At 38.0% G+C, this 26,434-nt stretch overlaps 3 protein-coding genes across 3 annotated transcripts in view; 2 read left to right on the forward strand and 1 right to left on the reverse strand.

Annotated features, from left to right (window-relative positions):
- LOC116306157 (ubiquitin conjugation factor E4 B) overlaps positions 1–26,434 on the forward strand; it is a 28,132-nt gene that overhangs the window by 850 nt on the left and 848 nt on the right. Inside the window, exons 2-27 of the mRNA XM_031716205.2 lie at positions 1,068–1,394; positions 2,046–2,108; positions 2,225–2,291; positions 3,066–3,373; positions 3,982–4,085; positions 9,892–10,021; positions 10,735–10,818; positions 10,989–11,051; positions 11,695–11,811; positions 12,325–12,426; positions 13,750–13,863; positions 14,254–14,343; positions 14,963–15,068; positions 15,292–15,527; positions 16,539–16,666; positions 17,232–17,330; positions 18,435–18,552; positions 18,902–19,019; positions 19,571–19,697; positions 20,544–20,685; positions 20,921–21,055; positions 21,402–21,479; positions 22,167–22,280; positions 23,093–23,161; positions 24,227–24,332; positions 24,930–25,079. Coding sequence (XP_031572065.2) covers positions 1,068–1,394; positions 2,046–2,108; positions 2,225–2,291; positions 3,066–3,373; positions 3,982–4,085; positions 9,892–10,021; positions 10,735–10,818; positions 10,989–11,051; positions 11,695–11,811; positions 12,325–12,426; positions 13,750–13,863; positions 14,254–14,343; positions 14,963–15,068; positions 15,292–15,527; positions 16,539–16,666; positions 17,232–17,330; positions 18,435–18,552; positions 18,902–19,019; positions 19,571–19,697; positions 20,544–20,685; positions 20,921–21,055; positions 21,402–21,479; positions 22,167–22,280; positions 23,093–23,161; positions 24,227–24,332; positions 24,930–25,079 — 3,295 coding nt within the window. The remainder of the gene's footprint in view (positions 1–1,067; positions 1,395–2,045; positions 2,109–2,224; positions 2,292–3,065; positions 3,374–3,981; positions 4,086–9,891; positions 10,022–10,734; positions 10,819–10,988; positions 11,052–11,694; positions 11,812–12,324; positions 12,427–13,749; positions 13,864–14,253; positions 14,344–14,962; positions 15,069–15,291; positions 15,528–16,538; positions 16,667–17,231; positions 17,331–18,434; positions 18,553–18,901; positions 19,020–19,570; positions 19,698–20,543; positions 20,686–20,920; positions 21,056–21,401; positions 21,480–22,166; positions 22,281–23,092; positions 23,162–24,226; positions 24,333–24,929; positions 25,080–26,434) is intronic.
- LOC148911299 (uncharacterized) lies at positions 4,844–6,955 on the forward strand. The gene has a single exon (XM_089030087.1). The coding sequence runs from the start codon at positions 4,922–4,924 to the stop codon at positions 6,428–6,430; it is 1,509 nt and encodes a 502-aa protein (XP_088886213.1). The 5' UTR covers positions 4,844–4,921; the 3' UTR covers positions 6,431–6,955.
- LOC148911300 (uncharacterized) lies at positions 6,601–9,801 on the reverse strand. The gene has a single exon (XM_089030086.1). The coding sequence runs from the start codon at positions 9,681–9,683 to the stop codon at positions 6,987–6,989; it is 2,697 nt and encodes an 898-aa protein (XP_088886212.1). The 5' UTR covers positions 9,684–9,801; the 3' UTR covers positions 6,601–6,986.

Consider the following 26,434-nt stretch of genomic DNA (forward strand, 5'->3'; position numbering starts at 1 on the left):
TCAGGCTTAGCCTCGCATCAGTGTCACAAATATTCACAAATACCAACGGTAAAGTAAAGAATGCACAACTCCAACAATACAAACACTTTGAAATTCAACGGACTTTGACTGAGACACGTAAAAATTCTACACAAAATCTAGGCTAAGCCTGAGTAAATGAGTTTGTAATCAAGGAACACAGCGGTAATTTGGAACTCGAAAAGGGTCTATTGAAGTTTTCTTGCTCTTCATGGACATCATATTTCTCCAAAATGCTCGATGGGATTAAGCTAAACTTGGTTAATAAGATAACATGTCCTTGCATATACGTTGAGACACATCCAAGACAAAATACATGTGCACAATTCATCAACTTGCATAAAAAAACCTTGTTTTGATTGTGGCACTTAATGTGGACCTTGTTCCATATGATTGAATTGAGATTTACAAGTTGATTTTTGTGGAGGGAGGAAAATCAGAGAAAGGATTAAGAACAGATGTTGAGAAAAACCCTTGAAGCACAGGAATGAACTAACAAACTATGTGCAACATGATGGAGGTTCTGAGAAACATATAAGTTTTTATAATTCTTTTCCATTACAATAGTCTAGGGCTTGTTCCCACTTGCCAGCATTTCATGACTCATATTGAATGTTCATCATCTGAAACACAAGTTGTTATTGAATTCTTTTTGGTTGGCAACACATTGTGGTCAGTATATGACCACCATTTGGAGCAGATAATGAGATTCAAAGACTGGTATAAGCTGATTGAAACCCAACTTTTGCCTTTCTTTTTTTTGTGTGTGTGTGTGTTTTTTATGTTGGCCAATTTGTTTGTTGGTTAGTTAGATTGTCACTTAATATAAACTTAAGAATATTTTTTTCTGGTTTGCTTGCCCTTGTTAAGCCAATGAGTAAGTCTTGTTAAAAATCCCTCCCTTGATTTGAGGGTTTTTCTTTGGGTTCTCCAGTTTTTCTCCCTCCACAAATTGAACACAACCTATTAATTTTCAATTCGATCTGTAAGTTGGTCATACCCTGAGTTAGAATATAAAAAAATAAAAAAATAACTTTTTGACTTTCTAGATAAGACGACGACGTCTGGCAAGACTCACCCAGTCCCCAACTCTCTCCACTTCTCCTCCAACGGCACCAGTGCCTTCCGAGTGCAATTCCCAGAATGCAATTTTATCCAAGTCATTGTGCACGACTCCAGAGTCTGACTCCTTGGATAGTGGGTATGGCTCTTTCCCTCATTCTTTGGAGTTTGAGGATTCCCAAGACGTTACTGAGAAAATGGGAAAGAGGTCTTCTCCTACCATGTCTTCTTCACCCACTGATGGGTTTAAGTTCAAACGATCAAAAGATAGCAGCTCAGATACAGAGCCAAGTCCTAACACACAGTCATCCAAGGTGAGCAGACATTTTACTTTTTTTGTGTGGCACCATTCATTATTAATGATTTTTAGGGTTTTTATGCAATCATAATATAGTGAAACCTCTATTTAGGTACACCTCGTCATCATCATTTTAATTATTATTCCATCCAAGAGATTACATATTGAGAAAATTTTGTATAAAGAGGAATATGAAAGATAATCACAATACATTGATAATACAATGGATATGAATTTCATGTAAAATATCTTTCTCAAGGATAGAAGCCGGCAGCTCAAAAGAGAAACCAAAGGCTTAAAAATTTTCTCTATATAGACTGTATTATGGACACTATATTATAAACTACCATAAAGTTTTCCTTGATACGCACTGTACAGTAGACCCAACTTTTACGAGAGGAATCCGGTGAAATCGCCTGAGAGTCCGGTTAGCCGAACTACATTATTTTGTAAACTTGCCTGGAGTCATGGTTTCGTCACCCTTAATATATGGTTCAGTTGCCTGGTGTTGAAGTTTAAATAAAACTTATTAAGCAGTAGTAAAGCTTTGAGTAGGACTTGAACCCGCTACACCACTGGTCTGTTGTGGAGTGAAACACAGCATATACTTACTTCCTACTGCTTCATCTTGTTCCTTTTGACAATTGACTTCCTTTTATTCTTCCAGGTTACTATTACAGAAGAGATCTTGTTATCTGCTGTGTCCAAAATATTTAATGTTTCTTGGAAGGTAAGAATAAATCCAAGATTAACAGTAATAATCGGTAATAATATTCTATAATTTTAGTATATAACCATTGAAATATTGATAAATTTTGTTGAACATTGTATGATTTGTATTTCTAGAATTCTTCTGCTGGCATTACATATCTTCCAAATTTAGCTCAAGAATTTTCAGAAAATGAATCAAGTGGTAAGATTATTTAGACATTTTCAGGCACATTTTAGAGATTTTTTTGTGCATGTGATCACATATAAATTGCCCTTGTTTTGAGTGTGACACTTCACAGTAGTCTGACTTGTTCCCTGCTAGCAGAGTCTCTCTTCTCTTTCTCTCCCTTCTTTCAGGTGGGGAGGAAGGACTCTGCCAATGTAGAGCGTTTCCCATGATACACTGCCGTCCACGGTTGTGGATGAACAAAACCAGTTTTAAAACCGGTTTTTAACCGATTACATGTAGTGCGCATGAGCAAATATAACACACCGTGGCGCCAAACATTGTTTGACGAGAGCAGCTATCAAAATCATGACAGCATTGCTAAGTTACGCCACGCATGCGCAACAGAAATAACATCCTACTTTTTCCCTTTCAACCAAAACAAAAGGAAAATAGGCTCTTCTACATGTAGCAGGGAATCTGAATTCCTCCTTAATAAGAAACCTGTAGGCTAGTTATCATGAATGACTGTGAAGCATGTTCCTAAAGAATTCCTTTCCCAACACATCACTGAGAATTAGCTTGAAAATCTTTTTTAAGTTAAAATTAATTTGAATTGCTGAAGATTTGAGCGTAGTTTGCAATTAGACTTGGAATTTCAAGCAAAGCTGCCGGAAGTCCTGACAAAAGATAAGGAATACCGGTCACTAGTGACGTGAGTTAGCTGTAATTTTCCAGATAATTCCAGACTTTAAGCCATTTATCAAAGTGAATGCAAGCCTTATTCTTGTATTTGTCTTTTGATTTCAGCTTATGGCAATATGGTGGATCTAATAAACCAAGTCCTCATGGAGAGAATCTTGCCTTCAAATACAGTTAGTGATACTAGGATGAGCATAGACAGCTCAACAATAGCCGAAGAAACCTCACAGATGGTTATCAATGATGGCATTGTACATAACGGTATTTCACCTTCATCTCTCTTTGGAACATCGCCGGGAAAAATTTGTGGGAATCCAAGGAATAAGTCTGGAATTCTGGTGACACAAGATGATTGCCTGCAGTATTTGATGGAGTGTTATGAACGGGTAGCAATTGTTGAAAAGATGTATCCAAAGGTATATATACTGAATTAATAGGTAAATGAGAATGAATGAGTAACTAAAAAAATGAAAAGATTTAAGGTATGGGTCTGTACTGTGTAAAGAGTAAATGAGAATTAATGAATGCATAAGTAAATGAATAAATGGTATCTAAAGGTATGAGTCTGTACTGAGAATATGAATAAATGAGAATTAATAAATGCATGAATGAATAAATGAATGAGAATGAGTAAGTATATTAAAACCAGGAGATGAGAGAATAAACTGGGAAAAAAAGGATGTATAATTAAATAAAAAATGAATGAATAAATAAAGAACGGAGTTAAGATGGATGAATAAATTTTTAGTTTGAAGTAATTTTTAGCAGTTATGGTGGCTCGACACCTACTTTTGTATGGACCTCCTTGGCTTGGGCGTAATGTTTTCCCATTTCATTCCCTAGAGTATTATTTCTTTGTTTAATGGTTGTCCATGAGAATAAGTCTCATGAATATGGATTCAACTCAACAAAGAATCTTACTCACAAGGGAATGGCAAGTGGTCTGATATGGGAAAACATTACGCCCAAGCTGCAAAGGTCATTTATGCTGCAGGTCACCTCATCTCTGTTAATTGTTTTACAGAGATTACAAGATACCGAATGGAAGAATCTGTTGTACCAGTCAAGACAACAGTGTATCTCTTTCACTGTTCTTGTATTACAAGGGGTTCTAATATCATCTCAGGGGTATGTATTCTTGCCGTCGTGTGACAGTGCGAACTGATGTGAAAGATCGAGAATGTGTTTGAGTTTGTATCTTTTTAACATAAATGTCAGTATTGTAAGAGAGAAGCTTCCTTAGCTAATTTCAAGTCTTGAGGTTTTAGTGCGGTGTAGCGCTATGTGAATTTAGTCGGCAGTTTTGTCTATCTTATTAACAATGTATGTGTACTTGTCATTTGTCTTAAAAGCTGTCATTTGTGCCGTATTTAGTCTTGATGCCCATATTTGGAAGCGTTTGCATGTTTGTCAAGTCTGAGCATGCTAAATAAATTCAGTTCTGTTCCAAACCTTGTGTCGTGTGTTGTTGTTTTTGTAAACTTCATCTAGTCGTCCAACGAATCAGTGTAAGATCTCACCAATTCCATTCTTTTGTTTTCAATTGATTGTTAGTCACTCATTATACGACTTTGCTTCATGTGCAGGGGCAGATCCAGGGGTGGTAAAAGGGTGACTAGTCACCCCTTTTTGCTTAAATTTCTCAGTATATTGTTAGTGACAATCACCCCCCTTTTTCTCAAATAGAGGTTTTGCACCATCACTTGACGGCAGCCATGTTAGATGGCAGGAACAAAACAATTGTTTTACATGAGAAAGAATTCAATTCCCAAGAGCACAGGGATTTTATTGTTTTGCCACCTAACCACAGGCAGTCCAAGCTGGATTATGGCGCTGGCATGTGATGGTGCAAAACCTCTATAGATCGTTTTCACGCACGTGACCAAATCACTTGACAACCGTTGCTAGCCGCCATATTGGTGTACCAAAAGTGTAAACAAACCAAGAGCGTCTTGAGTGTGAAGATGGTTTTATGTATGATTGTTGGCTGCGCATCGAAAAGTGGAAGAGATAAAGGAGTTTATTTTGCAAGAGTACCTTCTATCGTTACTAGTCAAGGGGAAGAAGCTAAATATTTGTCAGAAGAAAGGCGATCGAGGTGGATCACAGCTATAAGCCGAGATGATCTGACGGAGGCGATTATCGAGAATGATCGAGTATGTGGCAAACACTTCGTAAGTGGAAGGGCTGCGAAACCTTGGGATAAATACAACATAGACTGGGTTCCAACTCTTCAATTAGGACACAAGAAAAAGCAGCGTTCAAATCTGGAAACAGCGGCAAAGAGAAGCGAGAGAGCGAGAAATCGCGAGCAAAAGAGGTCTTTGCCGTTTGACACTGAACACACTAGTGACGAAGAGCTGTTGGCAAAGCGAAAGAAACTGAATGAACCAGGTACTGAAGTTTTGAATATTGACTTCTGTACACCAGAAGAAGATGATTCAGAACAAAAGGATGCTGCCACTCAGACAGAGGAAGCAAAAATCTCCCAAGCAGGTACACAAACCGATGAGTTTGAATATCTTTTCGAGTCTCTTAAGCTGGACGATAATAAGCCATTTGACTGTTATGACTTTGAAAATAATGATGACAAAGTCTCCTTCTACACTGGATTACCCTCTTTTGATATATTAAACACAGTTTTTAAACACGTTTCACCACACGTAAGCCGAAGGACTCAAAGCCTGACACAGTTTCAAGAATTTGCCATGACACTGATGAAACTCAAACTTAACATGCCATTTCAAGATCTAAGCTATCGATTTTCGGTGTCTTTATCTACAGTCTCAAGAATTTTTTCTTCCTGGATGGTAGCTTTGGATATAAGATTACAACCATTAATCCACTGGCCAGAAAGGGAAGATTTGCACCGTACCATGCCCCAAAGTTTTCACTTTTCCTTTGGTAACAAAACCACTGTTATCATTGACTGTTTTGAGGTCTTCATTAACAGACCTTCAAACCTTTATGCCCGTGCACAAACTTTTTCTTCTTATAAGCACCACAATACAGTGAAAATACTCATTGGCATTTCACCACAAGGAAGTATCTCCTTTGTTTCAAAAGCCTGGGGAGGAAGAACTTCTGACAAGTTCCTGACAGAGAACTGTGGTTTAATGAAGATGCTAGTACCTGGAGATCTAGTCCTTGCAGACAGAGGCTTCACTATTCAAGAAAGCCTAATGTTTCACCGTGCACAGCTTGCCATCCCTGCGTTCACCAGGGGAAAAGACCAACTTGATCCTGTTGATGTGGAGCAAACACGTGGCATTGCTAATGTACGTATTCATGTGGAGAGAGTCATTGGACTTCTTCGGCGAAAGTACACAATATTTTCTGGCATTCTACCCATAGATTTCCTTCAGTGCAACCCTAATGATTCCAACGAAGATTCAAAACCAATGATTGACCGTATAATTAATGTATGTGCTGCTCTTGTAAACTTGTGCCCTGGAATAGTTGCATTTGATTGATTAAAACCAGAGAAATACATTGTGAGCCATTGTTCTTAGACAATGTAACATGTTTTGAATGAGAATTGGGGCTCACAATCATTTCTCTGTAAATTAATGCAGCAAATGTTACTATTACCCCTGATGCATTACTACACATAATACTTTTTAAAATGTTAACATACAGCGTGTTTCAGTTGAGTATGGAGGGCTGAGTTTTATTGAAAATTTTATCAATATGTTTTCGTGGGATAAAACTAATGTGGTCAAGCTAAGGCGGATCACTGAAGTTGTGATGGAAATGTGAAATACATGTAGGCATGTGAAAGTTTGAATTAGGCATGCACACTTTCATCGCAACTCCAACACAATCTATCTTTAGAAATCTTTGTATATGATTAAGTATCATGACATGTACATATGCTTTTTTGAAATTTTCTAATAGCATGAACACTAACTTTTTTAGGTCATTGTATTTCATAATTAACTCTTATAGTTAAACCTTTAGAGATAAATGTCTCATGAAATTAAAGAAATAGGCAATAATTTTTATTCCAAAATAAATGCCTCAAGAAGTTCAAGTGGTAGGGAAAAGTGTCAAATGACCAGCTTTAAGACAACTCAGCAAATGTGGCCGCATCCTTGGAATGATGAACTTCACAACTGGAGTTTTACCATAGGCTAGGCATGTGGCATATGCAATGGCAAACACACCACAATCACTCCCATTTTGCTGTTGTTGCACAGGTATATGAGTGATATTCTTGAAATTTGGACCAAGCAAATTCTTCGTGAGCTCGATTATCTCTTGCGAAATTGGTGATGTCATGCTGTCTAACAGGTTAACATACCCAGGAAGACAGCCAATAGATGTTAAGCATGCCCAGTGATTGTTATTCAAATGCACTATCTGAATGAAATCACCAGTAACAACACTGAACTGTCTGACAGGACCAAGGGTTGGTCTTTGGAAACCACTTACATTGCTGTTGACTTTCATAAGCAGTACATGTGCTTCTTGGATCACAGAACAGTCTAACCATCCTGTTGGAGATGCAATAAGGTCAAACTCTGACTGTGTAAGCTTTCCAAGTGGCTTTTGTTTGTCACTGACACTGCTGTTGGTTCCTTGGATTTGTTTGACAAACTTGACACTTCCACTTCCTTTTTTCTTATTAGATTGTGCTTGATTCTTTTTACAATCTGGGCATAACCATGTGGAATTAGCATTGTTTGGCATACGTTTAAGGCTTAAACAGGCCAAGTGAAAAAATGTTCCATTTTTGCACACAGGGTTATGGCACTCAATAAGCTTATCTGTATTCTTTGCCTTGCTCTTGCATATACAGATATCATCCAGGGCCAAGGCTTTAGAAGATGCTATTTTTTTCTTGCTTGATTGGGACTTGCCTTTAGAGTTTTTGAATTCAGGTAACAATCTGCAATTTGGGCAGTACCATGTTTTGGGTGTGGTTGTCAGTCCCAAGCATGAAAGATGAAATGTACTGATTGGGCACATGGGGTTGGCACAACAGACACATGATCTATCTTGGGCAGTTCTACAAAAGCAAATAGCCCCACTTGCTGTTGGCTCACTTCTTTTTGAAGTATGCCTTCTAGTTGACCATTTTCCAAGCACTTCAGGTAAGACACAGGTTCTCCAAAAAGTGGTGAGCTTTGGCAATGCAATTTCCCAGTGTTCTTTGTCTGGGAATATTCTCGGCTGGACAAGTGTCGTACTCCCATCATCTCCAAATGCACATACAACAAAGTCACAGTAATCTTTGTGTAAAGTAAACAGCTGCTGCTGGACTTGATAGTAATACTGGTGATCATGCTTAAGGGTAAACATTTCATTGTTATCTTTTAGTAGACAACATGATGACTTTGATAGATAGCTATTAAAGTCACAGTCCTCAATGCAAAAAGGGCATTTCACCTCCCCACATCCTTCTCCACAACAGTCGCAAGAACATAAGAAGTCAGGTGTCGCATGTATATATGGATAAGCTTCATTGATAAACAGACCACACTTCTGAACCTTGAAATTGGTGTGCTTCCCTTTCATTATTTGTTCATAGGCCTTGATAGCATCTTCCTCATGTTTACAACCATGAACAGTGGCTTTAGTGGTGAACTTGGCTAGCTCTGGGTAACAAATTGATTGTATTAGAGACAGGGAGGGCAAAGCAGGATCTGAGTGGCATGCAGCCTTACTTTGAGAAGCTCCAATTCTTCCAGCTCTGTGTTTGAAAAAGTTATGTCCTTTTGACTGTTTTAAGGTATCTCTCTCAATTTGTTCTATGTGATTTTTTGAAATTTCAATCTTTATGCCTTGACAGACCTTTATAAGCTCTGGATATGATAGATCTAAGTATTCCTTTTTACAAAGATCATTTACTGTTGGAACAGATCTGCTTTTCAGCACAAAGCTACTTGAGTATGGAGAAATCAAGCTTAGAACCACGGCCTTGTTTTGACTCTTGTTGATTTCCGCGTAGAAAGCATCCATTTCCGGTTCTGTAGGAGCTTTGCATTCTTTTGAAGAAGACTTAAATGTTCCTAAAACTTGTGTTGACTTGCTTTGACTGGGAATATCGTTATGATAATCGATTTTTTTCTCTAAGTCCGTCTTCATTTTTCGTGCAGAAGTAAAATTGATATCTCGTACTCTAGCATAATCAGCTTGTTTCACGTAGGTTGGCAAAATCCACGTGCACTTTACTTGGGTACAGGATAACTTGCCGTTTATTTTCGTCCAGGCTTCTAGGTAAAATAGTACGCTAGCTACGTGAGAACACGACTCACCAAGACCAGCTTTACAACCTAAACAGTGACAAGAAATTATGTTCCCCTGTTTTTCTGTGATTATCCATACTGGGATCAGAGCATCGTTCATTCGCTGAGAATGTCTCACCTTCGCGACAACAACAAACTTGTCAGAAATGATGTGGCCTTCTACGCTTGCAATAAATCCGGAGACCATCTGATTATAAGCTTCCAGACTACGAAAAGCTTTAAACTGTTGGTTTGTGTAGAAACTTGTTTCTAGGACGAGATAAAATAGCAGATCTGTAGATTCTACTGGAGGTAAACAGTCCGGCTCAAAAAGGTTGCTGTCAACTAACACGGGGTCGATTCCAATCGACGAAATTTTATCAAGATAACGTCGTTTCACTCGAGTTTCCAGCTTCTTGGCATACTCAGATAGAGGTATTGAAGATAAATTTTCGCTAAACTCTTTTTTTTCCTTTTCACCGGCAACATATTCCATATTATTCAGAGCACTTCGCTAGTCATGGCATGATTGTTACACACATGTTTTTGCATAGTCACGCTATCGAGGTACACCAATATGGCGACCGGAAATTGATGACGACACGTGAAAACGATCTATTCCTGGTAAAACCTTTGTACTAACTTTAAAGTAATATTAAGTAAAAAACTAAACGAATTGATGTTTTTCATCCTATTGATCACAGCTTCAATAATCAGCCATCCAATCATTCACCAATGGTACACTATCTCGTACACAACAAGCAACAGTTACCAAGAGGTTTTATTAATGATCTAGTCACATGTGCTGCTAAGGATCAAGAAACTGCAACAGCGGTATGACAAACTGTAGTGACCATTGTAGTGTATATCAAGAAATTATGGAAGCATTTTTTGTATTTATTTTTTATATTCCAAGGGAGTAGCTTAAAAGTGGGGGTCTTAGACTTAGTAGAATATGGCAGAGTTGCTTGCAAAACACTAAAATCGGGGAACTGAGACTTGAAAGTTTACTTAATATGAGCAAAGAGCTATAGTCAAACCCCATCCCTGTCCTCTTTGTAACATATGAAAAGCACTAACAGATGTTCTAGATAGTAATGCCATAAATGACGTTGGACACATTAAAACCATTTTGAAATCATGCTTACATTGTGTGGGAGTTGAACTCCGTTCTCGATCTTTGTAGATTGATAAGTCCCCCTATTAGAACTATGGGCCACTCATACGAGAATGGTAGTTTTAACTACACATACACATATATAGTTTATTTAGCACCTAAATATTTACATAAGTGTATAAACATATATTTGAAACGGATTACAGTAGTGGTATTAGATTTGATATTTACAAGCGAAATGTATAGTACAAAAGATAGAAGACATTTACATATGTACACAAAAAATATAAAGATATAGATATACAGGAATACAAAGTATTAATTGAAAGAATAAACAAGCAAAGGTACAGTGTGGCCTAGAATAACTAAAAAGCTAAACTAGCTAGGCCACTATGGATAGTTATGTAATTTATATTGACTATTGTTACAGGTATTTCATCCAGTACTTATTGGAATGATGCAAGAAATGAGGAAAACCTCTCTGGCAGATGACACTTATAAATCTATATTAATGGTAAATATACTAACTAGTGAGCATTTGAGCATATGCAAATGAAATAAGTGTGTTATTGCATTAATTAAAGTTATTATTATTACTATTATAATTAATGATAAATGATTTCTAATGATATCTAAAGGCAATTCTATGTTATTTGATTTATTTTCTGACCTCTTATTCAACAGAGTCTCTCTGAACTGTGCGAAGTGAGGTTAGGGAGTGCTTCTGTCCGACCCATCTGCAACGCTGTAAGTACATGCAGTAAACATATTTATTACACATTTAAGCTCGATATCCGTGAAATAAAGCCGTGAATAAAAACCATATCAGTGAAGTGATACGATATCACTTCACTGTAAACTGTAACTGTAACTTGACTACGATAGTAGTCAAGAGTGACGAGATAAATCTCTATTTAGTGTTTATTTCTATCAAATTCAAGATGAATTTTGTGCTTCTTACATTTTTAATTAAGCTTTAATATCTTGAATGATATTGAATTGGAAATGTATAATTCTTTAACATTTTGAAATGGTGTAAGTCGGTTAAGGATATTTAAGACAATAAAACATTTTGTGTGTGTTATATATCGAGCCTAAATGTGTAATAAACAAATTATTACATGTTAAGAACTTGATATCGTTTTTATTCACTCGTTTTTCCGTATGATACGGAAAAACTCGTGAATAAAAACGATATCAAGTTCTTAAAATGTGATAATCTCTATGTATCTTGACTTAATAATCTTTGCTCTGTTGACTTTTTTCAAGGACTTTTTAATTTTTTTTTTTTTTTTTTTTTTTTGAGCTGTATCATTGCTCTGTTTTTTTCTCTCAATATGATCCATAGGTTTAACCTTTTAAATACTTTTGAAATTTTTGTTTTCTTAAGATTGTTAACCTTGGTTGCTGGTTGCCAGCTCCTTTGTGTGCTGCAGCTGGTAAAGAGATTGAGAAGTTGTCATTCCTTGGGGCATTCTTCAGTCTTTCTGTGTTTGCAGAAGAAAGTGTAAGTATCAAAACTAATGTACATTCTGCCTTGTAGCTCTGAACAGGGAAAAGTTTTGTACATGTGCATATGAGGCAGTCAAGAGCTGCTCTTTGTATATTGTTGGCTGTAAAAGCAGTAGAGCAGTTTTCATATAACAAATGATGGGAAATTACATAGTACATTGTATAACTTGCCTTAAGTAATGGAAATTAAGGGTGGAGTAGTTACATTCAGAACTGTTCACTCACCCCTCACCTCTGGGGTTTGATTTCTGGGCTTAGCATTTGTGAAAGGAGTTTGTTAGAGTCAGGTTTCTCCCTTTATTCAAGGCTTTTTCTCCTGGTTGTCAGGTTTATTCCCACTCCACAAAACCTAACATACATGCTGAATTCCTGGTTGCAATCCAAATATGTGAGTAAGCCATGCCTTGACCTGGACTTAGATTTGCCCAGAGGTAGTTTCAGAGTTAGATAAAATCTGAAGGTTCATTTTATACTTTACATCTTAATTTTTGTATATTTTTTTCTTCAGCCAAAAGTAGTTGAAAAATGTTTTTCATCAAAAGAAACCATGACTAAAGAGGCAATAAAGTTGGCTACGGCATCTTTACAGGATTCACTACAGTTCGTCAGGGTAAGAATTTAACTAGTAGTAACGTTTTTACTAGTAATGCAAGCACTAGTCTTAAAGTCTGAACTATGCAGAGTGAGAGACTGTGCCATAGAGCGGATGCAATTAAACCGTGAAATAAAATCAAACTAAATACTAACTAATAGTATCTATTTAGTGACTAATAGTCACTATTACTCAACCAGAAGATTTATTAAACAAAAGGCACAAATGGTCTCTTCTGTATTTGTCTTTGTATGATGAATATTCTGGTTGAGTAATAGCAACTGTTAGTCACTAAATAGATACGTACTGTTTAATAAACGAGTAGGAGTGTTTTATCAGGTATAAAAGCACGAGGCGTAGCCGAGTGCTTTTATACCTGATAAAACACGATCTACGAGTTTTTTGAACTGCTTAAAACACTCATGAACAATTTATAAGATTTTGGTTCAACTGGAGCCACCATACACGTCACGAACATGGATTTTTATACTTCCATAGAGATTTGACGTCACGGGCATGCGCAACCAGATTCAATAGAAGCTCCCACACGTTGGATATTGCGTGCCAAGGCAAAGACAGGCACGTTAGTCAAAGATCATTAGGGTTGACTATGACCTTGATGAAGCTCTATGTCTTCATCTAAACTTGGATGCATACTTCATCCCTGATGAAGTCATCCTCATAGCATTCGAGTGGTCTTTATATAAAGATCACATGTGTGTTTATATAAAGACATATGTCTTTATATAAAATCACTTGAATACTAATGAAGAGGACTTTATCAGGTATAAAGGTTCATGCACGTGACGTGTATGGTTGCTCCAATTGGACCATAAGCTTATGAATTATTAATGAGTGTTTTAATATTAGTTAGTATTTAGATTGATTTTATTTCACAGTTTAATTGCATCTGCTCTAGTAGTGCATGCCACTTAGTAGTTAAGGCTTGGTTTTTAGTTAGTGATGCAACATAAGTATGAACTACATAGAACCACGTGTTCTAATAAAAAAATCTATTAGGCTTTAGCTGTTGTATCATAGTGTGGGACAATCCAACAGAGCTAGGCTCCAACTAGGTGAAAGCCCAATGATCTAATTGGGACTTAGAAGTAGATTTTCAAGGAGGGAGGAAAACTGGAGAACCCGGAGAAAAACCCTCAAAGCACAGGAGAGAAACAAAAGAAAACTCTACTCACCTAACGACTAGAGACCGGCAGAACTTAAACCCGGGTCTCATTGGTGAGAGGTGGTGCATTATTAGCAGTGCACGTCACTGGTGCTTCATAATAAATGTGTGGTTTCTATAGTTATTTAATCGTTTATGATATTTTGGATTTGCAGATTGAGTTGTTTAAAGTCATGCACGGTCTGCTAGTATCAAGTGAGAGCAGAGGGGCATGTTTAGAATACATTGCTACTGTTCTTCAAAGAAATATGAAGAAATCACAAATGCAGGTGAGTAAATCTACTATTGGGGTTCCACAATTGGGTGTGAGGTCACTGAGGTTCAAACTATGGTCCTCTTGCTTAGCGGATAGTTCACTAACCAACCAAGCCACACTTGTTCCTTAAAACAAGTGTGTGAGGTCACTGAGGATAAAACTATGGACCTCTTGCTTAGCAGGCAGCACACTAACCAACCAAGCAACACTTGCTCCTTAAAACAAGTGTGTGAGGTCACTGAGAATCAAACTATGGACCTCTTTCTTAGCAGACAGCACACTAACCAACCAAGCAACACTTGCTCCTTAAAACAAGTGTGTGAGGTCACTGAGGATCAAACATTGATCTTCCTTTAGCACATAAATTAACAATAAATAATAATAACTTTTACTGTTCTGACAGGCTGATGACAGACAAGTAGCCAGTGATGGATTTATGATGAATTTCATGGCTGTACTACAACAGTTGTGTGTGAAAGTCAAAATCGAGAAAGTAAGTCAAAATGTCTATAGATTCTATTTTTCCCCCGAATTGATGCCGACCAAATGATGCAGAGCAATGAAAATAGAACTTGCAGTTGTGTGCGTAATTGATGCAAAGTCTGTTTACTGCTTATTGTGAATAAGAATCAAGAGGTGTCCAGTAAACTTCAAAAAAAATAGACCTCTTTAAGCTTGGGCTTAATGTTTTCCCATTTCAGATCACGTGTCATTCACTAGAGTATCATTTCTTTGTTTAACAGTTGTGCATGAGAAGACACATGAATATGGATACAACTCAAAGAAATAATATTTTAAAGAGAATAACACGTGGATTGAAATGGGAAAACATTACCCCAAACTAAAGAGCTCTATTAGTATCTTTTCTTGGTTACGAAGCAAACATTTAATTATAATAAAGAAATGCATGTAGTAGTTGGGACAAGATGTGAAACACCAAGATTTCAAATTATTTGGAAATATAACCCTGCTATTCAATGCTCTATGAATTTTCTATGTTTGTGTTCTCGGCATCCCATAATTCAAGGTGGCTGCCATATCTTGCCTATCTTGTCTATTGCCCTAATTTTATTTCGGTCATACTCACCACGTTCCATTCATTCTCTCTTCAGATCGATAATTTATACCTGTTCTACCCCAAGTGTAGACTTGACCTATCACAAGAAAGCAGGCTGAAAGCAACAAACAATGAAGCCAAAGAATGGAAAACCCAATTAGGTAACGAGCACTACATGCAACAAGGCGTGATACTTGAACTTTTGAATTTTTGCTTGCTCGTTTGCTTGTTTTCTTGCGTCCCTTAAAGACATCACAAGTTGAATACAGTATGTTATGCGTTGTGAGATTGGACAGGGCTAACACTCCAAATAGTTCCATTAGAATGCAATGCAACAGCATCAAAGCAAACTGAATGTGTGTCTATGAATTTCCTCTATTGCAGGTTCCAGCGAGACGTGGTCCGAGCCCAAATTCCCCACAGAGTGCTTCTTCATGGCCTATCAAGGTCACCACGAAGCTATCATCCCTTGCTGTAGACGGTACATACGAAGGCTGCGTGCCATTCAAGATCTTTCAAGAATGGTACTCCATTTAGAGACGCAGGAGAGTGAGTGGATGGAGACGCCATTGGCACCGAGGAATAAAATGTTATTGAAAAAATGGCGAGCACAAGTTCATGTAAGTGAAAGGGACTTTCTCTTGTATGAGCGTTTTAAAAAGAAAAACATGGACGATGCGCCAGCTATCATTGCTTTTGTCGTTGGTGGGACCCTCCAACCCGCCATCGTGTGTTAGGCCCCGTCCACACCTATCCGGAAATTAAATTTTTTCCCCAATTTTTTTTTTTTTTTGCGGATACAGAAATGTTCGCGTCCACACGCAGCGTATTCGGATCGTTTTCGACGGATAGTTTTTCTTATTGAGCATGCGCAAAATCGTGTTTACGTCAGCGTATTCGAAAATTTGCGGATACGACCGTCCACACGTATCCGTATTCCGAGCGTATTCGAAAATTTCCACTCTGGAGACCGTTTTCGAAAATTTCCGGATACGGATACAAAAATTTCCGGACACGTGTGGACGCAACCCGTATCCGCAAAAAACCTTTTCCGGATACGTGTGGACAGGGCCTTAGTAGAATTGATTGCTGGTTTTCTCCTGTGCTTCGAAGGTTTTTCTCCAGGTTCTCCGGTTTTTCTTTTCGTTTTTTTAACTCCGTGGTCCCTGGATTCATAGGGAAAGAATTTTTACGGAATCTTTGACGACATTTACTCAACACTCCATATATTTATTTTCTCATGTTTTGATTTTTCTCTCGGTTCTGCGGTTTTCCTCACGCTGCAAAAAACAAAAACAAAAAACAAAAACAAAAAACAACTTCTAAATTCCAATTCGTTTTGACATCAAGCACTTTTTAGTAATGAAGGAAAAATAAGTTGTTTTTACATACAATCAATTCTGTTTCTTAGCAGTAATAGAGCTATTCATAAGGGCGGCCTTCATATTACTGTAAAAAACACCGACACAGTACCGACGTACTACAGCTGTGTGAGGCAGCGCGTCAGAAGCGATAACCATACGTTCTTTAAAAGGCTCAGTGCCATAAATAAAATAATTCAAGAAAAAATGCACGTAATATTATTGTGGTATTCTTGATTCATGATATCCATTCATTTATTATTCTAACAGAAACTGGAGACAAGTAAGATGTGTTCCAATGCAGGTCTTGTAGACGAACGAATACTACAGTCATGTTTCAAGTTTTACGGCATGGCTGCTTCGTGGATACTCACCATGGTAACGCCAGAAATAGAGGGGTACGTCTGCCATATATCCATACACCCATTAGACTGTTATGTGAAAGGTTGTGGGTTCAATTACGGCTTGATAAACATGATGCATTCTGGTCTAGCTTGGGTTCAAACAACTCTACACTATACGACACGGTGAACAGAAGAACATAGTACCCAAGCTAGACCACCATGCACCATGTTCACTATCTCACAAAAGGCCTGCCTTTAGCCTAAATGTTTTGTTATTGTGACTAGCTGTTTACATGAGAGTAGAGTGGCCCTTCATTTAATTTATTATTTTTGAAATAGGAAAGATGAAAATGCTTCGATCCTTGCAAGAGGGAACAATCTCGAAGGGCCATACTGATGGGTTCCCTGTGGGTTTGTCGGGAAATTTAGCATTCACAGATTTTTGGCGCCAAAGTGCGCGCACTTTGAATCTGGAGCACCTTTTTGCCCTGGAACACCCGTGCGCCAAAATACTTTTTTAGAGCTTCTTATTCATCCCTTAGGTTTTATTTTTAATTCAATGCTTCGTACTGATTCAAAGACAACTACGATGCATTAATATACTCTATTTGCATCACAGGTCAACACTACCCCTGTCTACCGAAGTACCAAAGCAGTTTGCCACACTACCAGATTACTACATTGAAGACATTGCTGAATTCCTCTTATTCATCAACATGTAAGTTTTAATCAAAATATTTACAATAAATACTTCAAGAGAATACTATAAAAATACTATAATTGAAGTCAGGATTCATAATACTTGAAATGTTTGTCTCTGACATAAAATATTTAAAACATTTTTACAGACGTTTCGATCCGTGACCACGGACCTTCTTCAGTGTGCCGTTGGTGTTTGGGCACGCGTATTTAAATGTTTGTATTAGTCAAGAAAATATCGATCATTATCCGACATAGTCAGTCTGCTTAATAAAGGTTTTGGAAGGGAAAGTACGTTTTATATTGAGGAGGGAGGGGCGTGGGGGAGGGCTAGGGAGGGACATCAGTAAAATCTTTTTTTTTTTTGGAGGCTCAAACCTTTTTAATTTGACGAAAGCTTACGCCTTGAAAAGGACTACGACCATTAAATATTAAAAAAATCCGCGAATACCCCGACCCACCCCTCCCTCATTAAAAAAGCATACCTTTCCTAATTAGAGCAATCACAGTTGAGTGCAAACCATAGGTCCGTGTAAAAGTTAACTATCAAAATTGTACAAATTAGTGCAAAGTTTTGTAGGTCTGCGGTCTACTGAGGTCTTACTGAACTTACTAATTTGTGCAATTTTTTACAAAGTTATTTACGGATACAGTCAATTCAAAAAACGTTGTCGTCGACCTGCTCAAACCTACGAGACAGGACCGAAAGAAATATGGGTAAAATTCACTAAAGCGGTTAAATATTCGTTCTGAATTAATTGTTCCCGCTAGTAATAAAGATAATAATGGCGAGAAACAATTCAATCCGTCAAATGCATGTCTTCGGGTTTAGGGAAAGAAAGATAAAGTAGTTATGATTCAGTTCACAATTCCGAAAATATGAAGGCATTAAAAAGACGTCTCCTTCAACACTTCCCGCTCGCCTACGAAGGTTCGTGCTGTAAACCAGGCATAACTAGTAAACTATAGTCAGATAAAATTATGGAGTCAACTCGGCTTCAACGATTACTACCCAGAGTTCCTTTCGGTCCAGTCTCGTAGGCTTGAGCTGGTCGACGACAACGTTTTTTGAATTGACTGTATATAATATGCCCTCTACTGACACAGTTTTGTTGTTTTCCAGGCATGCCCCACAGGTATACGAAGATCCCGCTATCACAGACATCGTGAAGTTCCTGATCGTAATCATATGTTCTCCACATTATATCTCAAATCCTTATCTGGTGGCGAAACTCGTCGAGGTAAGCCATCCTTATCAACTGAGCTAGAGGGTATTTGTATTAGTACGCGTTTCCTAAATCTGATTAATATACAATGATAGCTGTATTAAGGGGACACCTTTAGAACCTCCACACTTTAACATAAGCACCAGCACAAGCACCAGCACCAGCACCAGCACCAGCACCAGCACCAGCACCAGCACCAGCACCAGCACCAGCACAAGCACAAGCACTAGCACAAGAATAAGGAATGGAAACTTTTCCATTTTTTATGCTTAAGATGCTTATGCTTATGCTTAATAGAGACTTGGTTTGCAGCCACTATGGATTGCTGTAAGTTAATGCTTTTTTATTGTGTGTTTCTGTTAAGGTTATTTTCGTGGTCAACCCTAACATTCAACCACGTACCCTGAAAGTACACGAGCTAATTCTAGGAAATCCCTTGGCACAACAGTTCTTGGCACCTGCACTGATGACATTTTATACCGGTGAGTACTGAATAGACCGCTGTGTTCCATGATCACAGACTCGGAGTTAGCCTCGTATCGGTGTCTAAATATTCACAACTTTACCAACAGTAAATTAAAGAGTGCACAACTTATTAAGTAATATACTTTGGAATTCCACGAATCTTAATATAATAATAATAAATAAATAAAAATGGGATAAACAGTGGATTCCACAGAGTGGCTCTTCCACTAGATTCCAATTGGAATTTAGAAGTTGATTTTTACGGAGGGAGGAAAGCCAGAGAACCCGGAAAACCCTCGAAGCACAGGAGAGAACCAACAAACAACTCTAAACACATACGACACCGAAGTCAGCGGGACTCACCGCTCGCCGCTACGCCACCCGTGCTTCCCATGAAATATTCTGAAATATTCTAATATTCTGCACAAAATCGTGGCTAACCCTGAGCAACAGAGAACTCTAAACTGGAGTATAGCACTACACTGTGGGTTGGTTACCCTGTGGTGACCAGCTCTCCTATCGCCACACCCTAACGTACAAAATGTTTTTTTTTTGTTTTGGTATAAAGATGTGGAGACAACAGGCAGCTCTAATGAATTCTACGATAAGTTTACTATTCGATACCACATCTCGATTATCATGAAAAGTCTGTGGGAAGATCCCTTCCACCGAATGGCTATCATCAGGGAGAGCAAGTGAGTACGAAGACGGAGCCTCGGTAGAGTGCAGACGGAAAATTACCCGTCAAAGAGTCAAAATATTACTGAATAGATTGGTGTCAATCTTGGTGTAAATGAATCTCACTGAATAGATTGGTGTCAATCTTGGTGTAAATGAATCTCACTGAATAGATTGGTGTCAATCTTGGTGTAAATGAATCTCACTGAATAGATTGGTGTCAATCTTGGTGTAAATGAATCTCACTGAATAGATTGGTGTCAATCTTGGTGTAAATGAATCTCACTGAATAGATTGGTGTCAATCTTGGTGTAAATGAATCTCACTGAATAGATTGGTGTCAATCTTGGTGTAAATGAATCTCACTGAATAGATTAGTGTCAATCTTGGTGTAAATGAATCTCACTGAATAGATTAGTGTCAATCTTGGTGTAAATGAATCTCATTGCCGTCATCATCGTTTCAACATCATCATCACTACCACCATCATCATCATCAGATATTATCACCACCATCACAATCTACATCATCTCTATCATTATTATCAGCATCAGCATCATCGTCACCATTATTATTATCATCACCTTCACCATCTGATCACCATCATCATTTCACCGTCATCACCATCATAAGATCATCATCGTCATCACCTTCATGAGATCATCATCGTCATCGCCATAATCATCGTCATCACCATCGTCGTCGTTTTCACAATCATCACCATCATTATCGTCATCCCCATCACCATCATCATCACCATCATCATCACCATCATCATTATCATCATCATTATCATCAGCATTATCACCATCAATACTATTAATCAAGATGAGTAAGACATTTCTGTTATCGATATTTTCCAGGACGGATGGATTTGTTCGTTTTGTCAATATGTTAATCAACGATACCATTTTTCTACTCGACGAATCGCTGGATTCTCTGAAAAGAATAAATGAAATACAGCAGATGATGCAGAACACTGCTGAATGGGAAGCACGGTCCAGGGTAAGCTGCATTATCCATCTGAACACCAAACAAATGTAAACCAAACGTAATGTCGTATTTCATGCCCCTCGTAATTCTCTTGAGACTAAGATAATAACTCAACCGAATTTGCGGCCGCCATGTTGGCATGCCGATGGGGTCTATTGTCAAGTGACATAAATGTTGGACGTTCGCATCTGTAACACTAGTTGCATTAAAACATGAAATATCTGAGTGTGTTATTTTTCGTTGCCAGGAATATCGTACAAGCCGTCAGCGTCAGCTTGATACTGATGAACGCCAGTGCAAATCGTACTTGACACTCGGCTCGGAGACACTTGATATGATGCATTACCTGACCAAACACGTCAGAGAACCCTTTCTTAGGCCGGTAAGTGGTTATAGTGCTTCCTAAAGTAAATCCAGGGTTTTTTTATTTCAGAACACGTGTCATTCTCCGGAGAATAAGATTCTTTGTTTTATTTGTATCCATATTCTTGTGTCTCCTCATGGGCTACCGTTAAACAAAGAAATGATACTCTAGGGAATGACACGTGGTCTGAAATAGGAAAACAATATGCCCAAGATAAAGCAGTCTGTTCCCAACGACATTGGATATTGTGTATTTTGATAGCAATCTATTTGAGGAAAGGGAAATGATGGACAAAATAGAGATATCACATCAAACAAAAATGTGAAAGTCTTCATCTTTTAACGTTTCTTCTTAACACTTATAGGAACTAATTGATCGTTTGGCAGCGATGCTGAATTTCAACCTGCGGCAATTGTGTGGTCCAAAATGTCGCAATCTTAAGGTAAGCCAGTCAAATATCTTGCTACTGTCCTTTATTTAACTGTTTACTAAGGCTGTCGTTGTTATGATTTATGCTAATTGACCTCGCATGGTTATCTCAGTGAAGACGCGGCCACGCGAGACGACAAGACATGCGATCGTAAATTAAAATAGTGTCGTGTTCAGCCTTGCCTCGTGTGTCTACGCCTTTGTAGCCGGTAGCTTGATCAATATATTTGAGCTATCAATATTAACCGCAACGATGCGCACTTTATTAGATAATAACTTCAATATTTTTGAAAAAGAAACAACGACAAAAAGCAAAACAGTAATAAGGAAAAAACAACAAAAATAAGATAATATTTTTGGAACCCTAAAACGATTTTTGGGCCTTCAATATTCTTCAATATTTCTTCAATATTTTTGAAAAAGAAACAACGACAAAAAGCAAAACAGTAATAAGGAAAAAACAACAAAAATAAAATGATATTTTTGGAACCCCAAAACGATTTTTGGGCCAATCAAAGTCATGGCATTGCTAAATCACAAATCGAAACGTGTGGGTGCGGATTGAAAGACAGTGCTCTTGCTTGGCCTGGTAGCGCATTTATCAACCTAGCCTCATTTGCCTTGTACACTAATTACTTTGAAGCGCTACCATTCAAGACTTATTTTACTAGTCGAGTCTCAATATCCTTGATTATTACAGGTCAAAAATCCCGAAAAGTATGGCTTCGAACCCAAGAATCTACTGAACAGGTTAATAGATGTCTACTTGCATCTTCATTCTGATGAGTTTGCAAATGCAGTAGCTTCAGACCAGGTAAATGTTCGCTACATTTCTCTTTCTCAATTTCTAACTCTCTTATTTTTACCCTTTCCTCTCCTGTCCTTTACAGTAACGTATCCTGTATCTCGTGTCCCGTATCCCGTATCCCGTATCCCGTGTTCCGTATCCCGTGTCCCGTATCCCGTGTATTGCCCAGGTGTATACCGTCCCGTGGCGGACCAGGGTTAGCTTTGCTTGTTCTCTCTACCCTTTGCTTCAGCTTGTATTCTTTCATTTCATTCACATCTATGCCATTCTGGTTCTTATTTTCCCTTTCAATGCTTTATCTTCTATCCCGTTAAGTCCTGTTCCCCGTGTCCCATCCCGTCCCATCCCGTGCAGTACTGGACCAGACCTGGTCATGCTTCGCTCAACTCTTTGCTTCAACTCGTATTCTACCGACCATTCTACCATATCTTTTATTTTGCTAACCTTTCGTCACTAAAGGCTTAGCACCATCTCGTGATGGCAGCCATGACAAGAGGCAGGAGCCATTGAATCTGGTCTAAGCTGATTTACTTAAGAAATAATCAATTTCCCAGGGTAAAAGACTATTGTTGTGCCTTCTGCCATGTCTGCCATCGTGTGATTGTGCAAAGCCTCTATTATTGTACTTCTTCCCATGTACCTATTACTCCTGACCGGTACAATCCCGTTTCCCCATGCCCCCTTCGGTGCCAGACCAAGGGTAAGCTTTCTCTTCTCTCCACTCTTTGCTTCAACTTGTATTCTCCCATATTTCTTTACCTTACCACCCCCCAACTATTATTGTTCATAATAAGCTCACACTGCTATTTATTCTCCAGAGATCATACAGAAAGGATCTGTTTGACGATGCTTGTGGACACCTCAACAAGACTCTCATGAAATCCGACGTAAGAATCTATAATGATCAGTATATTTTATCCGTTTCTAGGTTGCGGGAAAAAACTGGGTCGAGTTTGTATTGCAGTGCATTGTGGGTATGTTTTAGTGGGACGCCATATTGGAAATATGTTTCTTAAAACAGTACCACAATGCACAGTAATGCAAACTCAAACCTTTTGACCCCTTGCATGTGACGTCAAAGCAGCTCAATCTGGTGGACAAAACAATAGGTTCCGATTCTCATGAGATTGAAATTGGTCAGGTCTGCATTGCAAAGTGCTGCAAGGGGTTTTTATAATGCGTTGTGCACATTTCAGACCATATGATACCACTCTAGGGAGTTGATTCTTTCATGTGTAAATATTTTAACATGTTCGTCATAAAAGAACAATTCTCGAGGGAATGATCTGGAATGGGCAATTTGCATACGAAGATAAAAAGGTATATTTTTTCCTTAACATCACAACGGCTAATAAAATCTCTTTCTTCTTCCAAACTCTCCTAACATTATGAATCTTTTACAGAATAGAAGTCTCTAGTACATCGAACTTAAAAACCTATGGGTAACCAAACAAAACAAAAAGAATTCTGGGGTGCAGCAAAAATTCTCCTTTTCGATTGGGCCAGGCTTAACTTTCTCCCAGGGATAAAGACCGTTCTCATACTAACTGACAAGTGCACGAAAACAAGGTCACCCTGTCATTAGTTCACAATAAAAGATATAAAAGTACATGGAATGCGTTTATTGAAGAAAAGTATAAAAATCGACCTTTTGTTTTATCCTGGGCCCGGTTGTACGAAGCCTGGATAGCGCTATCCGACAGATAAATCTTATCCAGTGGATAAATTTATTGGATAACAGCATCGACGTATCCACTGGATAAGGATTTATCCGCCGGATAGCGCTATCCACCCTTCGTACAACTGGGCCCTGAATTTCCGCTATCCGCCTTTTTTTGAATGAGTAACCATGGCCAGCCTTGCAAGTTGACCTCGTTTTCTTGCGCTTATCAGCCATTATGAGAACGGTGTATATCAATATATTGGACTTACATGATATGATTTATGTTTAGGACGTCGTGAGAGAGTTTAAAGAATTTGCGCAGAAAGTCGAGCAAAAAGTTGTTGAAAATGCTTTAAGAGATGAAGACTTTGATGACGCTCCGGATGAGTTCAAAGGTAAACTAAACAATGCTTTTGAATGTGAATAGTTGAACGTATAAACTTATTCTTTTTCAGTGTTTCTGGACTGGGGTTTTATCAGAAGGGGGTCTTATTGATGGTTTTCACGGCGGCCATGTTGGAGGAAATTAACGAAAGGATTGTCAATGAATTCTTTTGTTATATCCTCCAACATGGCCGTCGTGTCTTATGTTATTTAATTCTCTTGGGAATGGTTGAAAACCATCAATAGATAGAGGTTTTTCACGGCAGGCATTTCAATGCAATATTTTTGCATGACAAGAAAATTAATTTTCCAAAGGAAAAAAATTCTTTTGTTTTGCCCTCAAACATGGCTGCCATGACGTCACATGAAAAACCTCCATTTGATTTTTGGAAAGTCAAAATTATTTTTACCAATAAATGACTTTAAAAGGTTAGCCAAGGGAAAAGGACAACAACATTCTTTAGGGGTGGGGGCTTATTTAATTTTTGGCGCTTCAGGAAATAAGGTAATTGTGTCGTTCACAAAGGACCGCAACATTCCTTGGGGGTGGGGGCCTATTGCATTTTTGGCGCTTCAGGAAATAAGGTAATTGTGTTGTTCCTATTCAGATCCACTAATGATGACTCTGATGGGGGATCCTGTTATCCTACCCACGAGTGGTAAAGTCATGGACCGTCCAATCATAACAAGGCATCTACTCAACTCTACCACCGATCCCTTCAACAGACAACCTCTCAGCCTTGACATGCTTGTACCAGGTAACATTCTGAGTGGACGATCTCAATAGACCTATTTACCTTGGGCTTAATGCTTTATCATTTCAGACCACGTGTCATTCTCTTGAGAAAAAATATTCTTTGTTTGATTTCATATTAATATGTCTTCTCATACGCAACCATCAGACAAAGAAGTAATACTCTAGGGAATGACACTTGGTCTAAAATGGGAAAACATTACGCCCAAGGTAGAGTTCATTTAGCCTACGTAGCTGGTCTTTCATTTTCCATGTCAATGAAGCATTGATATTGGTATGATATGTAAATATAATAGACAAAGAAAAGTATTCCCAGTAGATTTGAATTAGGTAAAACATTGCGTTAGCCGAGTAGAGGTTTTGCACCATCACGTGACGGCAGCCATGTTAGATGGCAGGAACCGTACAATCGTTTTACACGAAAAAAATTTAATTCCCGAGAGCAAAGGGATTTTATTGTTCTGCCATCTAACCACAGGTAGTCCAAGCTGGATTATGGCTGCCGTCACTTGATGGTGCAAAGCCTCTACTCGGCTAACGCAATGTTTTACCTAATTCCAATCTACTGGGAATACTTTTCTTTGTCTATTGGTCTATTGGCCTGGTTTATAGATCAGATTTCTGATTGGTTTAGGTAGCACCCTCTTCCCCACTCCTCGATGAAATGCTTGCTAGTGAGTCTGTAATGACTTTCTCTATACATGAATAGGTTATATCACATACTTTAAAGTGTATATGACACGAAAAATTTTTAATGTTAAGAATGTGTAGTTTATTGTCATTAATAAGAATATCACGGTTAAATTTGTTCCAAAAACGTATTTCTCTAGAAATTCAAAAATTTTTAGCACAAGTTGTGACGTCATTTTGTTTACAAGTCTCCAGATTTAGTTGCAAATACATGAAATATGTTTGAATGTAGAATCTTAATTTCAGGTAGTACACTTTTCAATTTCCCAACATTGGAAGAGTACTACGTAAGCTATCAAATGAAGCTGACTAAAATATGTCTTTTGTTGTTAATTTATATGAATTACAATTTATATTTAGTACATTACTACTGAATCTAGAGTACGTGTCAACAAAATGACGTCACAAATTGGGATTAACTTTCGCAAATATCTCACGAAATAAGCTTTTGAAACAAATTTTGTTACGATATATTTATTATTACTAACAAACTATACATTTTAAATGATGGAATGTTTTCGTGTCATATACACTTTAAACAAACAATACATTCATTACTGCAATAGACCTATCCCGAATTCGCTTGACTGACCACGAAACCGCAATGGTTTGAAGTTGAGACTGAACTTGATTCTTTTATTCATCAAGTTCAACCTCGACTTGAAACCA

Source organism: Actinia tenebrosa, unplaced genomic scaffold, assembly GCF_029948245.1.
Source record: "Actinia tenebrosa isolate PJP-AT-01 unplaced genomic scaffold, QUT_ActTen_1.0 PGA_scaffold14__42_contigs__length_11649687, whole genome shotgun sequence".
Classification (NCBI taxonomy): Eukaryota; Metazoa; Cnidaria; class Anthozoa; order Actiniaria; family Actiniidae; genus Actinia; species Actinia tenebrosa.

Excerpts from the sequence above, each read along its gene's own strand:
- LOC148911299 (XM_089030087.1), top strand. The coding sequence starts at position 4,922 with ATGGTTTTATGTATGATTGTTGGCTGCGCATCGAAAAGTGGAAGAGAT.
- LOC148911300 (XM_089030086.1), bottom strand. The coding sequence starts at position 9,683 with ATGGAATATGTTGCCGGTGAAAAGGAAAAAAAAGAGTTTAGCGAAAAT.